Source organism: Impatiens glandulifera, chromosome 1 (assembly GCF_907164915.1).
Source record: "Impatiens glandulifera chromosome 1, dImpGla2.1, whole genome shotgun sequence".
Lineage (NCBI taxonomy): Eukaryota > Viridiplantae > Streptophyta > Magnoliopsida > Ericales > Balsaminaceae > Impatiens > Impatiens glandulifera.
This window is the reverse complement of record NC_061862.1, coordinates 40,957,039-40,973,252: the sequence shown is the minus strand read 5'-3', so window position 1 is coordinate 40,973,252 and position 16,214 is coordinate 40,957,039. Positions and strand designations below refer to the sequence as shown.

Below are 16,214 nucleotides of genomic sequence, written 5' to 3'. Positions count from 1 at the left end.
CTTGCATAACCTGAAATTCAATCGTTATGAAATTAACTTAAACTTAAACAATATTCGTAATGAGAATCGAATCTGAAAATTTTAAAACATAAGTATTATCATTTAAACTTATAATAAAATAGTTCAAATATATATTAGTTTGAAACAACTTTAATTTGATTTATTACATTGGATAAACATGCCTGCAATATTTTTATTTTACATTATTAAATTAAATTAAAGTATACATGATAAAAAAAACAAACACATATCTATATAATACTATTATTTGAATCAGAATCCATAAGATTGATGTTGATCAATGTGGTTGATCATCCAAGGGGGCAAGACTGTGTTTGGCTTTTGCCTTTGAAGAACAACCACTTCTCCTTCTTTTTCCTTCACCTCCTTCTCTTTAACCTGCACCAATAATAACAAATAATTAATATCGAAATCATCTTCATCACAATGATATTATCTAGCTAAATATATATAGGCAGTCAAATTTGGACCCGGCATGAAAACAAAACCCTAATCGAATACGAGAAAATTAAGTTAGGGTAATGTATTTTTTGTTCGGGTCAAAATCAGGTCAACCTATTTAACCTGATTAATAAATAGATCAAAATTGGGTGACCTGAAATAACCAAAAGTAGACCCGATAATTCGTTTACAAGTTTCTTTTTTGTTAAATATTGTGTTTTTTTCTACTCACTCATGCATTTTCTTTTTTAAAATTTTTCTAAACAAATTAATGATTTATTTTTATTTTTGTTTTGTGTTAATGCCATTTTAATTTGAAACAGACATATTAATTAATTATATTGGGCTGAGTTCGAGTTAAGTTAGGTAAATTAGGTCAATTGAATCGTGTTCGAGTCAATCACAAATAAACATGTCAGGTTCAAGTTATAGATTTTGACACAAATTACTAAACATATAAGGTTTATATTAGTACCACTTAACATGCCAAATTGTCACCCCTAGTTATATATAATCAAACCCGAATTTTGGTAAGCTCGGCAGGCAAGCTAATGGGATACGACTGCCTAACCCAGGGTTAACCATCTCTTATGGTAAAAAAATATTAATAAAGTGTACATAGACCCTTAAGCCAAGGACAACCCGATACTCTTATTAGTCAAATTCAATATTTTTTTCTAATTTCATTATCTAACAAACTCCACTCATTTATAGAAAAAACATTAATTAATTTATATGTGCTACAATGTTTTTTTTTTTACTAATGTGGAATAATTTTTAAGTTAGATAAACAAAATTTTAGTATAAGTAGCCATGTAGGACAACCCAAAAGAGTGCCGGCTTATATATAATCTATTATTATATGTAAGAGAATCTTAACTTTAGTATAATGTTCACAAGACATGTTTAAAGAGTATATATTACTTTTAATAATAAAATAATTAAAAATATATATTAATTAACATAGTTTAAGTCTAGTTTTATATGAACATAATGATGAACATGGATGAAATGATAGATGAAAATGTGTTAATTTGATAATATTTTGAAATTTTATAAAGATATCAACATCCAAAGACTTCTTTGAACATCTTTAATCTCAGAGTCCATTTGAACAGAGAATTAGAATTGATATGTACTAAAATTATAATTTGAATTTCACACGAATTGACACTCAATTTCAATTAAATAATTTCAATAACTATATTTAAAATAATTATAAAACTGTTATTTAATTTCAATTAATATATTTTGAAATAAATATAATAAAAATAATTTAATTATATATATAATTTAAATTAATAAAATATTCTAGCTTTTGAATTTTTTCTAGTGTACAACTTCCATGGTACTACAGGCTAACTTTTAAATTATAAAAATACTGATTAACACATTAACGGTGTTCTAACGATAAAATAATAAATACGTTGTTTGAAAGAAATATAAAAAAAATATTAAAATTAAATTCCGAGGTAAAAATAGTATAATTAAAATTTACAATTTGAATTCTATTATAATTTATTTCAATTTTTAATCTTAATATCTAACCAATATAAGAGTTGAAATTACACCTCAAAAATCTTATTTTATTTTGAATTAAATGAGAACTAGCATGACACCTCATAATCATGCCCCGTTTAAGTTTAAAACACTATCAGATGAAATCGAACCCATGACATTTTAGTCTCCTAAGCCGACTCTTACCATGGAGTTACCTTAGTGGTTTTACACCTCAAATTTTAATTTTAATTCTAACTAATTTCAATTTTACCAAACTTTTAGAATAAATTCTTTACTTTTGAGTGACAAACCTAATACAAATTATATATATATATATATATATATATATATATATATATATAAAAGCTAATTTAATTTAAAATTTAGAACTTAGATGAAAATGTGACAAATATAAATAAAAAATTATAAAATTGAACCTTTTTTACGAGTGAGTTATTTTTCTCCTGCAGTGTCTTATCCTGTTCAATACCAAGGATATTGAAATTAAAATTAATTAAGGCTCAAATAATATAAATAATTTATAATCACCAATATATAATATCTTAAGTGACAAGAATGATTTAAAAAAAAAACTAAAACTTAGGTCTTCGATTTTCATTTAGAACGTCATAAATAAAAATAATAAATTATGACTACAGAATTTATACTAACTTTTCACTTTATTTATAACTTATTTTCTTACCTTTTCCTCTAGTTCTGATATGGACTTCAGCATTAATTGATTCTACAAACAAATTTACCAATATTAGTAAGCTATGTATAAGGTGTCTCAAAATTTAACCATAATATTTGAAATAATGAATAAACCCTTAAACTATTACCAAATTTTGAAATGCCGTCCCAAGATTTATGTTTTTGAAGTTATTTTTTTAAGTATACATCCCTAGCCTTCTTTCATGTTGATTGTTTTTAAATAACTCATGATTATCTAATTTATCATTAAATTTACCATCACATCTTTAAAATTATCTCAAAATATTAAAATACTTTTCATTTTCTAAAAAAATATATGTATATATATTTATACCAAACAAAATATTATTTAAAAATAAAAAATAAACCAAGATCAAATTTCAAGGCCCTAGTTATTATAACAATAAAAAAGAAAAAAAATAATTAAGGCTAAAAATGGAAAACATGAGATCATAGCTCACAGCCTCACACTATTATTAATCAGAAATCAAGATAAAAGACACACATATATATATATAATCTAACATTAGGGTTCGCCTATATTCTTTGACCAGTTAACGATTTTCTGTTTAAAATTATACATTTTGGAAAGCTCAGGTTAATAGATTTTTATTAAGCAAAATTAAGTTCAGTTATTTTTTTAAAAATGTCTGAGACATAAATATATCCTATAAGAAATCTTTTAAAAAAAGTTGAAAGACTGATATTAAAATATAAAAATAATCTAAAAATGAGCTTGTTTGTTCCTACCTTTTTGGACCTCATATTCTTAAGTCCAGAATCCAACTCGGTTTCCAAGCTTTGAAGATCTCTTAAGCTCAATGATTCCAAATCTTCTCCCATGAGATGCCTATAATATTTTATTATAAACAGTCAAATTCTCCATAAATTAATACCCATATTTATTTTTATTAAGACAAATTAAGAATAAATGTATTTTAATTAAAATTATTCACTTAATTAGATGCGGGTGTCATGTAATATATATTTTTTTCCCATTGTGGTCAGGTTTTAACTTCGGGGGAAAGTAAACGAGTCATAAAAAGGGTTAGGATATAAATACATTTTTTGATATTTGTTTTCTTAAGACACAGTAAGTTGGAAAGAGAGTGAATAGATTTAAGAATTTTTTAATCACTTCTTGTTCTTTAGTTGATCTAGAGAGATAGGTTTGAAGAGCTTTTAATTATGGAGTATCTCAATCATTCATAGGGTAATCACTTTTTTCATTTGAGATATGGGTATGTAAGTTTCTAATATTGACATTTTTTTGATTAAGTGAAACTTATCTCTCTCATGTACGTAGGTCAATTTTGACCGAACTACGTATATTGTGTTATTTCAGTTTTGGTAAATCTGTTGTTCGTCATAGACGATTTCAGAACTGATTTGTCACAAGTTTGATTTCTAAGAAGATTTGTGGTTTTGCTGGTGCAAAACTCAACCGTGGTATCATAGTAGTATTGAATGGTTATGTATTTTAACATCTGAGGGGAGTGCTCCGTTGGTTACCCGATTAAATTCAAAGAGGAGATCAATTAGTTTCTTTGTTGGGGCTTTTGTTAGTTGTTAAGACGGTAATAATGTGGAAATCTAGACCTAATATGGTGAGTCTGAATGGTACAAACTATAGGCAATATAAACTAATTATTAGTGATGTATTAGTTTTAGATGATTTGAATGAAACAATTGAAAATGAGGGTATTAGATCTGAGAATACAAAATAGATTGATTGGAAAAAGACTGATAGAAAGGCGTGTAGCTTTATTCGTTCGTGGGTTTGTGTAAATGTTGTGCAACATGTTGATAATGAGACTACAACGTATGGTGTGTGGAGTAAATTTGAAGCTTTCTACGTTGGGAAGTCAACAAGAAATAAAGCAGCACTGGTACAAAGGATGGTGAACTTTAAATACATTGATAATAAATCAATTGTTGAGAACTTTAATGAATTTCAATAAATTTTGAATCAACTGAGTAGTATAAAGATAAAATTTGATGATGAGGTGCAAGAACTTTTAGTCCTTGGCTCTTTGTCTACGAGTTGGGAGACACTTATTATTACTCTCAACAACTCATCACCAAATGGTAAAGTCAACGTGGAATTTATCACCAGTTCCTTACTTAATGAGGAGAATTAAAAGGGGGATAAACCATTTAAGTATGATATGTTGGTGACTGACAGAGGAAGATCAAAGGATAATATAAATGATTCGAGTAGGGGTAAGTCTAAAATCAAGTGTAGAACTCCGAAGAAGGATGGTGTTTTCCATTACTATGGAAAAATGGCTCATTAGAGAAATGAGTGTTGGAAATTTAAAAATGATAAATCAAAGGGTACGGTGAAACCTAGAGAAAAGAAAGAAGAGAGTGTAGATACATCTGCTTATACTTCGGATGGTGAATTGACATATGCTTTTAAATGTCAAGACTCATGTCTTAGCACGTATTCAAATGAAATAAAATGGATTGTCGACATAGGTGCTTCATTCCATATTACTCCATACAAAGGTTAATTCTAGTCCTATAAAGTTGGTGATCATGGTGAGGTTCGCATGGATAACAATAGTGTGTCTAAGATAGTTGGTCTTAGTGATGTTAGAATTGAGACAACCATGGGTTGTTTCCTGACTTTGAGAGATGTAATACATGTTAATGACTTGAGAATGAATTTGATTTTTGTAGGTAAGCTCGGTGATGGAGGCTACCATAATGTTTTCAGTGGTAGAGCATGAAAGTTAAGTAAGGGTTCCTTGGTTGTTGCACGCGGTAAGAAATGTTGTTACTTATACAAGACAAATTTGAAATTGTCTATGATGTAGCGTATTCTGTCATGATAGAGTCATCTCATGAGTTGTGGCTAGGGGTGTAAACGAGTCAAGCTGCTCGTGAGTAGCTCGGTCAAAGCTTGACTCGAACTCGGTTTGACTGAACTCGAGTCGAATTCGAGTAGCTCAATTATAAAATCGAGCTCGAGCTCGAGCTTTACATTTGTTGTTCGAGTAGCTCGCGAGTAACTCGTTATATATTATATATTATATCTATTTATATATATATATATATTATATCTATTTATATATATATTATATTTATTTCTATATATATATATATATAATATATATATATATAAAATTAATTTCCTTATGCCTTCTAAGATTTTCATTCTCAAATCATCTGTCTCTCTTCCTTCCATTCTTAAACAATCAAACTCATTTCTTTCTTTTCTCCTTCCATTCTCGTTTTCTCCTCCTTCCATTCCGAACAATCAAACTCATCTTTCTATTTTTCTTTCATTCTCAAACCGTCAAATTTCTCTATCTCTCTTATCTTTTCATTTTCAAACTTCTCTATCTCTTCTCTTTTCTCCATCTTCATATTCTTTCTTTATCAAAAAACTTTGAAACATATATTTTTTGGATTCTAATTTTAATGGAACAATTTTTTCATTATCTTCATCCTTTCACTATTTTATATTTCGAATCTTATAGAATTTGAAGATCACTATATGACTAATACATTATATTGTCAAACTTTTAATATTTATGATGAACGTTTCTTTTGTAATTTTTAAATGAGATTTTTGTGATTGAATTATTATTTTTAAATTATATGATAAGATTTATATTTCTTATTTTTAAATAATATTGTGATTATATATGTGTAGTTTGTTAAATATATATTATATTATGTTTGAAATATTATTTAGTTATAAAATATAATTTTAACTAAAAATTTTAATTTTCGAGTTAACGAGTCGAGTAACTCGAATTGTAATCGAGTCGAGTTCAAGTATATATTTTGCTACTCGATCAAGTTCAAGTTCGAGTTCGATTATTTACAATGTAATTCGAGTCGAGTTCGAGTAGTATGGTACTCGACTCGACTCGTTTACACCCCTAGTTGTGGCACAAGAGACTAGATCACATTATTAAAAAATGGTTGAATGTTTTGATCAATAGAAATGAGTTGTCGAATCTCAAGGATGCTCATCTTGAAAGTTGTGTGAAATGCTTGAAGGGTAAGCAACACAGTGTCTCCTTTAGTAAGTTGAAGGTGGAATTGAAAAAGAATGTCCTTGAGTTGGTCCATACAGATGTATGTGGTCCTATAAAGATTAAATCCATAGGTGGTGCTTCTTATTTTGTAACATTCATTGACGATGCATCTAAGAAGATTTGGGCATATGCTATAAAGTACAAGGATGAGGTTGTAGCAAGGTTTGAGCTCTTTCACAAACTGGTTGAAATAGAGATATGTAGGAAGTTGATGAGGGTACGATCAGATAATGGGGATAGCACATAGACTCATTTGATGATTATTGCAAAGAGCATGGTATTCAACACGAACAGACTATGTCCAAGACTTCACAACAAAATGGAGTGACAAAGAGGATGAAAAGAACAATGTTGGAACGGATGAGGAGTATGCTCTCCCATGCTAAGTTGGCTAAGAATTTCTAGGCTGAAGCCATGAGCACTGCAATGTATGTGATCAACCGTTCTCCCTCCAAACCATTGAATAATAAGTGTGTAGAAAGCGTATGATCATGTAAAAATGTTAGTTATGACTATTTACGTGTTTTTAGTTGTAGAGCCTTTGTGCATGTTCTAAAATATGAGAGGTCTAAGCTAGATGCAAAAACCAGGCAATGCATATTTTTGGGTTATGGTGATGAAAAGTGGGGATACAGGTGTTATGATCCAGTGTAAAAGAAGGTTTTTAAAGGCCGAGATGTGGTATTCCTTGAAGATTAGACTATTGAGAATTTTGAAGATTGTGACAAGCTCGATGCGTATATACGTGATCTTCCTGGTCTTGAGTTGTCTCCTGATGTTGAGGAGACAAGACAACATGTACTTCATATTTGGATAGTGATGATGATGTTCATTAGGGTCAAGTTGTAGACCATGGAAATTATATAAAAGCTAATTTTGGTGATAATATTGAGGCTGACTTTGAAGTTCAACATAAAGATGGAAATCAACAGAATCAACAAACATAGGTACTTAGGAGGTCTACTATGGAGAAAATGTCAAGTTCTAAGTACCCTGATATAGAGTATGTCCTTTTAACTAATTGTGGGGAGCCTATATACTATAACGAGGCTCTCAAGGATGCTCACAAGGAAGAATGGTCAGCTATCATGGATGAAGAAATGAAGTCATTGCTGAAAAATGACACATATGAACGGGTGGAAAGACCAAAGAACATAAAAGTATTACAAAATAAATGGGGGTACAATATCAAGAAAGTGGGTGATGATAGTAAGCCAAGATACAAGGTTAGGCAGGTTGTCAAAGATTTTGGCTAGAGACATGGAATCGATTATGATGAGATTTTCTCACCGGTAGTGAAGATGACTTCCATCTGGGTGATGTTAGGTCTAGCTGCTTGAATGGACCTTGATGTTGAACAAATTTATGTCAATACTACATTATCCACGATAATTTGGAAGAAGAAGTTTATATAGAGCACCTTAAAAATGTTACAATAAGAAAAGTGAGGAAAACAAGGTGTGCAAGCTTGTCAAAAGTCTATATGGTTTGAAACAAGCACCAAGGCATTGGTATCTTAAGTTTAAGTCATGCATGACCATCCATGGGTGAATGAAGGCGTTTATAGATCACTTTGTCTTTATGCAAAAGTTTTTTTTTAACGATTTTATTATACTTCTTTTACATGTTGATGAAATATTGATTGTAGGGAGAGATAAGCTCAAGATTGCCAAGTTGAAAAAGGATTTGGAAAGTATTTTGAGAGGATAGAATTGAGTCAAGCAAGACAAATTCTTGGAATACAGGTTATTCATGATCGGGTTAAGAAAAGACTATGGTTGTCTTAAGATAGATAAATTGAGAAGATTTTTCTAAAAAGATTTTGTATGGATAAGGCAAAGTTAGTTGCTTGTCCATTAGCTACACACTTGAAAATAAACAAGACAATGTCTCCCATAGATGAAGAGGAAATACAAGAAATATTCAAGGTTCCATATGCTTCAGCAATAGGCAGTTTGTTGTATGCAATGGTCTGCACAAGACCGAATATAACTAAGGGTGGCCAAACCTACGGATCGGATACGATCCGGTATTTCGGATCGGATATCCGCTTTTATTTTTTCAAAAATTGCGATCCGTATTCGATCCGGTATCCAACCACTATCAAATCCGAAAATACCGGATCGGATCGTATCGGCCAGTTGGATACCCGCTGATACGATTTTTTTTCATATTTTAATTTTTTTCATATGCTAGAAAATTAAAATTGTTCTATTAAGGATTTCAATTATGAATAATGACAATTTGAGAACAAATCTAAAGGGAAATGGGAAGAAAAACAAATGAAAGAGACATATTTTTGTTTGGGTTTGTAAAGGAAAATGGGAGAAAACATAAGAAAGAGGGAGATTTTGTATTTTTGTTTGGGTTTGTAAATAGAAGAAAGGAAGAGATAGATTTTTGTTTAGTTTATAATTGTTTAATAATATTTTTATTTGGGTTTCTAAAGAGAAACATGAAGGAAAATATAGGAAGAGAGAGATTTTTGGTTGGATTTGTATTTATTTAATTATATTTTTGTTTGGGTTTGTTTATTTAATAAATTTTAAAAATGTCCGGATCGGCTTCGGATATCCGAAATCTTTTTTGCCCGATCCGTATCTGATCCGGAAATCCGGTAAAAGTATCGGATCGGATCGATATCCGAATCCGATCCATCGGATACGGATTTTTTCGGATTGGATCGGTCGGATCAACGGATCGGGTCTTTCGGATCGAATTTTTTGGCCACCCCTAGATATAACTCATATGGTTGGAGTAGTTAGTCATTTCCTTTCAAATCCTGGTAAGGTACATTAGGAAGCGGTTAAGTGACTAATAAGATATCTTCGAGGGACCTCCAAATATGCTTTGTATTATGGTACTAAAATGCCACATGTTGAAGAATTTTCTGATTCAGATATTAGTGGTGATATCGACACAAACAATGAGATTAACTTCAAGGTATCTATTTATCTTTGGAGGAGGAGTTGTATCATGGCAGTCTCATCTACAAAAATGTGTTGATTTGTCTATTACATAAGTTGAATATATTGACATTAATGAATGTTAAGGAAACGAGATGGGTGAAGGAATTATTGAAGGAAACATGTATAGTACAAGACAAGTTTGTGATGTTTAGTGACTCACAAAGTTCTATACATGTGAGTAAAAATCCAAGTTTCCATTCACATTCAAAACACTTCAAAAGAAGGTATCATTGGATCCGTGAAGTGCTCGAGAAGGAGTTAATCTTAGAGAAAGTGCATACATATGAGAATGGGTCAGATATGATGACAAAGGGATTGTCAAGAGGCAAAGAGATATATTGTGCCAAAGCCGAAATGGCACTGGTAGGGGCGTCACATTGATGAATGTTTATAGCATCATTCTCTCATGGCTCGGAAGGGGGAGAATGGTTGAGGTGTTCCTTGTCATTGCTGTCGGGTTTAACTTCTGGGTAAATAAATGGGTTAGGGGTATAAATACATTTTTTAGTATTTTTCTCTTAAGACACGGTAAGGTGGAGAGAGAGTGAACATATTTATGATTTTTCTAGTTTCTTCTTGTTCTTTGGATGATCTAGAGAGAGGGGTTGAGAGAGCTTTTGATTATGGAGTATCTCAATCATTAATTTCTAGGGTAATCACTTCTTTCATTTGAGAGTTGGATATATAAGTTTTTACTATTGACATTTCTTTGATTTAGTAAAATTTATTCCTCACGTGAACGTAAGTCAATTTTGATTGTATCACGTATATTATGTTGTTATTGTTTTGTGTGATATTTCAATTTTGGTAAATCTGTTATTCGTCATAGACAATTACAGAACTGATTTATCACATGTTTGATTTTTTAAGAAAATTTGTGGTTTTGCTGGTACAAAACCCGAAATATATATATATATATATATATATATATATATATATATATATATATATATATATATATATATATATATATATATATATATATATATATATATTCATTTGTGAACTGAGCAACCCTTACCTATGGTTTCTTTGCACAACCTCCAGTCTTGATTTAAGACTAGCATACTCCAGATTCCAGTTAGTTTTCTACAATTTTTATTATAATAATTAAAAATATATTTGGTTTTAACATAAACAAAAAATAAATATATATGTATATATTATATTACCTGAGACTCCTGATTGATTGCATGGAGTTGCCTCTCTCCATAAGAATACCTTTCATGTCTTTCAAGGATATTTTCCATGCTGTAACAGTATTTTAAATATATAAATATTGTTAATAAATAAATAAAAATGAAGGGATTGCATAGTAGTATTATTAATCATATATATATGATGATTTCTGAATTGTACATGTTCAGTTTCAGCTTTCTACGTACGTACGTATCGAGGTCTTGCTTTTTCGTGACATTTACTCATGAAACTTAGAAACCTTAAAACTTTCCCAAATAAGTATATGATAGAAAGACTCTTTGGTGTAAAGAGAACAAGAACTCATGTCCTTTTGGAAACCTAGCTACATATATACTTACCAGGAATCGGAAGAAGAAGAAGAGTAGTGAAAGAGTTTGCCTCTAGGGGAGAAGATGATCAAGGCAACTTGAGCATCGCAAAGAAGAGAGATTTCATGGGCTTTCTTGAAAAGACCAGATTTTCTCTTTGAAAAGGTTACCTGTCTGTTTATCTTGTTTTCTATCCTCTTCAAAACAACTTTTCCAGATCTCACCATATTCTCTACTTACCTAGCTAGCTAGCTAGCTAAGTGCTAATATTATGTGTTCTTTCGATTATGGATCGAATGCTGGAGATCGAATTATGGATTCCTTTTTGTAGGAAGAGCTAGCTAGCGAGCGAGCGGTATTATAAAACAAGTGTGGTTGTAGTGAAATATGTTGTCGATTCCTTATTGGTTTGAACACTGTTTTCTTAATTAGATATTACTGTATATTTGTACCTTCTTCTGTACTCATTAATATTTGAGGACTATACACAGCTATTTTATTCATTCACCGAAGGCAGTGTTTGATTCACCTTATAATATATCAAATTATTATGGGTAATATTATAAATCAAACATATTTTGTGTTTAAACTCAATTTTTTCGTTACACCACTCTTACTCTATATCTAAACTCAATTTTTTCTCTATTCTCATTTTTAATTATAATCTTAGTATTTAAGTTTAAATTTTTTTTAAAAAAATATATATATCTCTTCACTTTTTAATTTTATTTAATTATTATAAATATTTGTTAACAATAGAGAGTTAGTATTACTCACAGCCATGACCCCGCTTTCATTCAAAACGATTTTGTAGGAATCTCTTATGTCGACTTTTTTCACTAGGCCACTATAATAAATAAAAAATTAATTTATTTTCTTTTTTACTTATATGTATATATTCACTTTTATTTATATTTGTTATTTAAAATAATATTATATTATTATTTTTACATAAATGTTGGTACAAAATATAAAAAAAAGAAATATTTAAAATATATTAATGAGTGTAGAAGAGACTTCACTTATCAGCCAGAGTAAAAAATAAATATAATAATATTATGTATTTATAATAGTTAAATATTATTTATTTATTTTTTTGTAAGAAATAAATTAAACAATATATATATATATAAATTAAAAATAAAAGACATATAGAAATATAGTTAAGGACATGTTTGATCACCGGTCTAGTGGTTTCGTTATCCGAATTAGATATAAAAGGATATTAAACATTAAGGTAGTTCGTCCATAATAGAGTTTCATTTTTTGTAAGACGGAAACAAGTGTCCCCGTCTGAAAAAGACGTTATACGTTGACAAAAAATAAATAGTTTACATGTGGAATTCTTACGGATGATTTCATTTAAGATCTCATTCTTTGGATGGAGCATTATTCAAAGTGGAATTCTTATGAATGATATTTGCATGAAAATGGTTGTATTGTGGTTAGTTGTTGTTATATGTGTCATGTGGAGGATATGTGGAGAATGAATCGGCAACTCACTTACTTTTGCATTATCGAGATCTCACTAATATCTGTAGTTTTTTGTGGTTTATTACCGAGATTCATTGGATAATGTCCGAGTATTTGGGTAGTTGCCGAGAAGTTTGGATTAATGCGATAATATAGGCCTGCATAATTGGGTTATCATCCCAATTATTTTTTGATAGACTATTTTGGTTGGAGAGAAATCGTCGAACTTTCAATTATCGCAGTCGTCATTTGCATATATTCATAATGATATTATTATGACGTTTTTTACATTCGTTCCGGAAAACTCATAGAGTCGGTCGGAGAGTTAATTGTTATTCTCGAGAATCAACGAGTTTGATAACATATTAAATAAATTTGTTTCACGTGCTTTTGTGTTGTGTTTAAACGATTTTTATCATTTTTAATATACATGTACCATTTAAAAAAAAAATAATAAAAATAATATATCAAACAAAAATAAAAAAAATAATATTAAAATATATAGAAACTAATATATTTATATAATTTATTTTTTAATTTAAGTAATTAATTCATATTTAAAATTAAGTTATTAAAATATTCAAATTATTTTAAATAAAAATATTAAGTTTATAAATATATAATTAAAGAATGAGTTTTATATTATACACAATTTATAAAAAAAAAATAAAGTGATTAATATTAAAAAAATATATTTAAATATATATATATATATAATAACTATTAAATATTATTCAAATGCGATCAAATTTAAACGTACCATAAAATAAGTTGGAGTCAATAATTTGAATATAAGCGAATTAAATTTACTCGAAATTGTTTCTTTTTGCTTTTTTTTTGTATTTTTTAATTCGTTTAATTATAAAAAATGTAATTTTATATTTAAAATCTAATAAAATAATTAATTTAGTATTTTAGACGATAAAATAGTGATTTGATTATTACACTACAGTGATTTGAGAAATAGAGAATTAAAAAAAAAAACTAAAAATTCCATTTCATATCAAACAAGTTGATGCATGTGATATTTTAGTATGCATCTTATTATTTATATAGTCCACATTGTTTGTTTATAAAAAATGTAAAATTAATAATGATGTTTACAAATATAGAAATATTATTAAGAAAGTTAAATTATTATTATTAAATTATTTTTTATATGCATAATATATCATGTTTATACATTAAATATAATTTTATATACATTTAATACAATGTTAATTTATTTCTTCCACTTATAATATAATATAATATAGTTGGAAAATCAAATTTTAAGTACACATTATCGTAATCTCATACTCGCGTGAGTTGATAGAAGGTTCTAATAAATTTATTGATGTGTTATAATAAATTTACTATAATAATAATTCTAATATAGAATTTGTCTTTCTTGATGTTTTAATATTTATGTTTTTATTTCTTATAATTATCGTATTGTTAGTTAAAGTTCTAATTTAATTGTTGTTTTTCAAAAGTTAAAACCAATATTATTTATTATTTTAATCCAACTATTTTTATAAACTTCGTCGACTATGCTTGTTTTATATGTCAACAATTTATCGTCGTCAAATTGGTGACCTTCTTTTGTGATATTTATTTCTCAATTGCTGAGTATTAATCACGAATCTTATTTGTTATTAATCACGAATCTTATTTGTTACTAATCACGAATTTATTTGGCTTGAAAAATATATAATAAAAATTTTAAAATTTTGTCTCAAATTTAAACTGTTAAATTTGATTCAATATTGAGTTTGGGAAGATGTCAAAATATAATTATAAACTCTAAATATTAGAATAATATAATTATTATATTATTTTTTATATGTATATTAATATAAATTATAAAAAAAAGTGTAATTTAATAGTTTAATATAAATTATAAAAAAAATCTGAACAAAATTAAATAACAATTCTCAATAAAAAAACATTTAATTCATAACGTAATGTGACAAAAGAACATCATGATATTAATATACTTAATAAAGTTGTTTTTGTAAGAGTCGACTATAACAAGCCTAAACTTTAAGAGTGAGAAAATATCATGATTTTTTTTTTGTTCTCATATAATCCTTAATTTGCTTTTGCTCTCAATGTAATATATATATATATATATATATATATATATATATATATATATTTATATATTGATTGTTTTGCCTCCATGCGAACTAGTATCGAATGTAAAAAAATGCAATTGATTTGGTTTAAAATTTTAATTTTTAGTATATAATATTATTAATTATATATTATAAAATATCTATTTTATTATATAATATTATATTTTTTTATATTACTTTCTTATAATACATTGATTTTTCTTCTCTATATTATATATAATAATATATTTTTCCTCACTCAATATTATATAATAATATATTATATATAATATATTAATTTTTTCTCTCACCATATTATAATTAAAATAATAATATATTAATTTTTACCTCTATTATAATTTATAAATATTTTATTATTTGTTTATAACATTTTTTATCTTCAATATTAGACTCATTTTCTATATATTTTACATTTTTATATCATTAACCCTAATTATATTGTAGTTGTCTTTACCTCTTTAATATTTTAATTTTTTTTATCATAAATATAACTTTAACGTGAAAATCATCTTTAAAGTTACATTTTAATGCTTTTAAATACATTTTTTATTTGTTTTATTCTTATGTTTATCTTCATAATCTTTTTTTTTTTATTTTAAAATATCTATCATATTTTTTTTCATTATAGAAATATCATACACGATATGTCACAAATTTTATCGAATGAGAAACAAGGTTTCAAAATCACCAAAAACATATCAATACGACCACAAGTTTTTTTTCTTCTTAAATCAATGATTTAGTTATATATTTAATTTGTATATTTAATATGTTTTTGATAAAAAAAAAAAATATACCACTAATTTGAATTTATATTGAGTCTCCCAACCCTATAGACATATTAAAGAAAACATGAAACAGTTGGAGCAGAAAATCTTATTCATTTAATTTTGTAAACTTTATTATTTATTTTTAAATAAATGTTTTATTTAACAATAAAAAATATTATAGGTAGCTAATTGTCATGCATGTTATTTTAAGGTAATCAACTGAAATGACAAAATCTATCAAAAATAACCCAATTAAAGGTAAATGATTTAATAAATTAATATTAAATACATTTAAAAAAACAACCAAATTAGGAACCAGTCATGAATAATGGTAACATATAGGGTGCCCCTAGCTTTTGGGTGGCCCAAATTTAGTACATTTAAAAAAGTATATTTAAAAGTTTTTCACATTTGACCAATTACGGTAATTTAAATACAAATAAATAATATTTGACTATTATCAATTTATATAAAATAAAAAAGGAATATACTAGGTTTAGCTTGAATAAATAAAATTTTAATTTATAATTACAATAACTAATAATAATATAATGTTTTTATATAATTAATTTTAAATATTATATATTAATAATAAAATTATAATTAATTATTAAATATATATAAAAACTAAAAATAAATAAAA

At 27.3% G+C, this 16,214-nt stretch overlaps 1 protein-coding gene across 1 annotated transcript; it reads right to left on the bottom strand.

The window, feature by feature from the left end:
• Positions 1-273: 273 nt before the first annotated feature.
• On the bottom strand, positions 274-11,435 carry LOC124925582 (truncated transcription factor CAULIFLOWER A-like). The gene is made up of 7 exons (XM_047465628.1): positions 11,239-11,435; positions 10,873-10,951; positions 10,722-10,789; positions 3,427-3,526; positions 2,666-2,707; positions 2,400-2,441; positions 274-399 (listed from the first exon to the last, which is right to left on the bottom strand). Exons 1-7 carry the CDS (start codon positions 11,433-11,435, stop codon positions 274-276), a joined length of 654 nt encoding a protein of 217 aa, XP_047321584.1.
• Between the last annotated feature and the right edge of the window lie 4,779 nt (positions 11,436-16,214).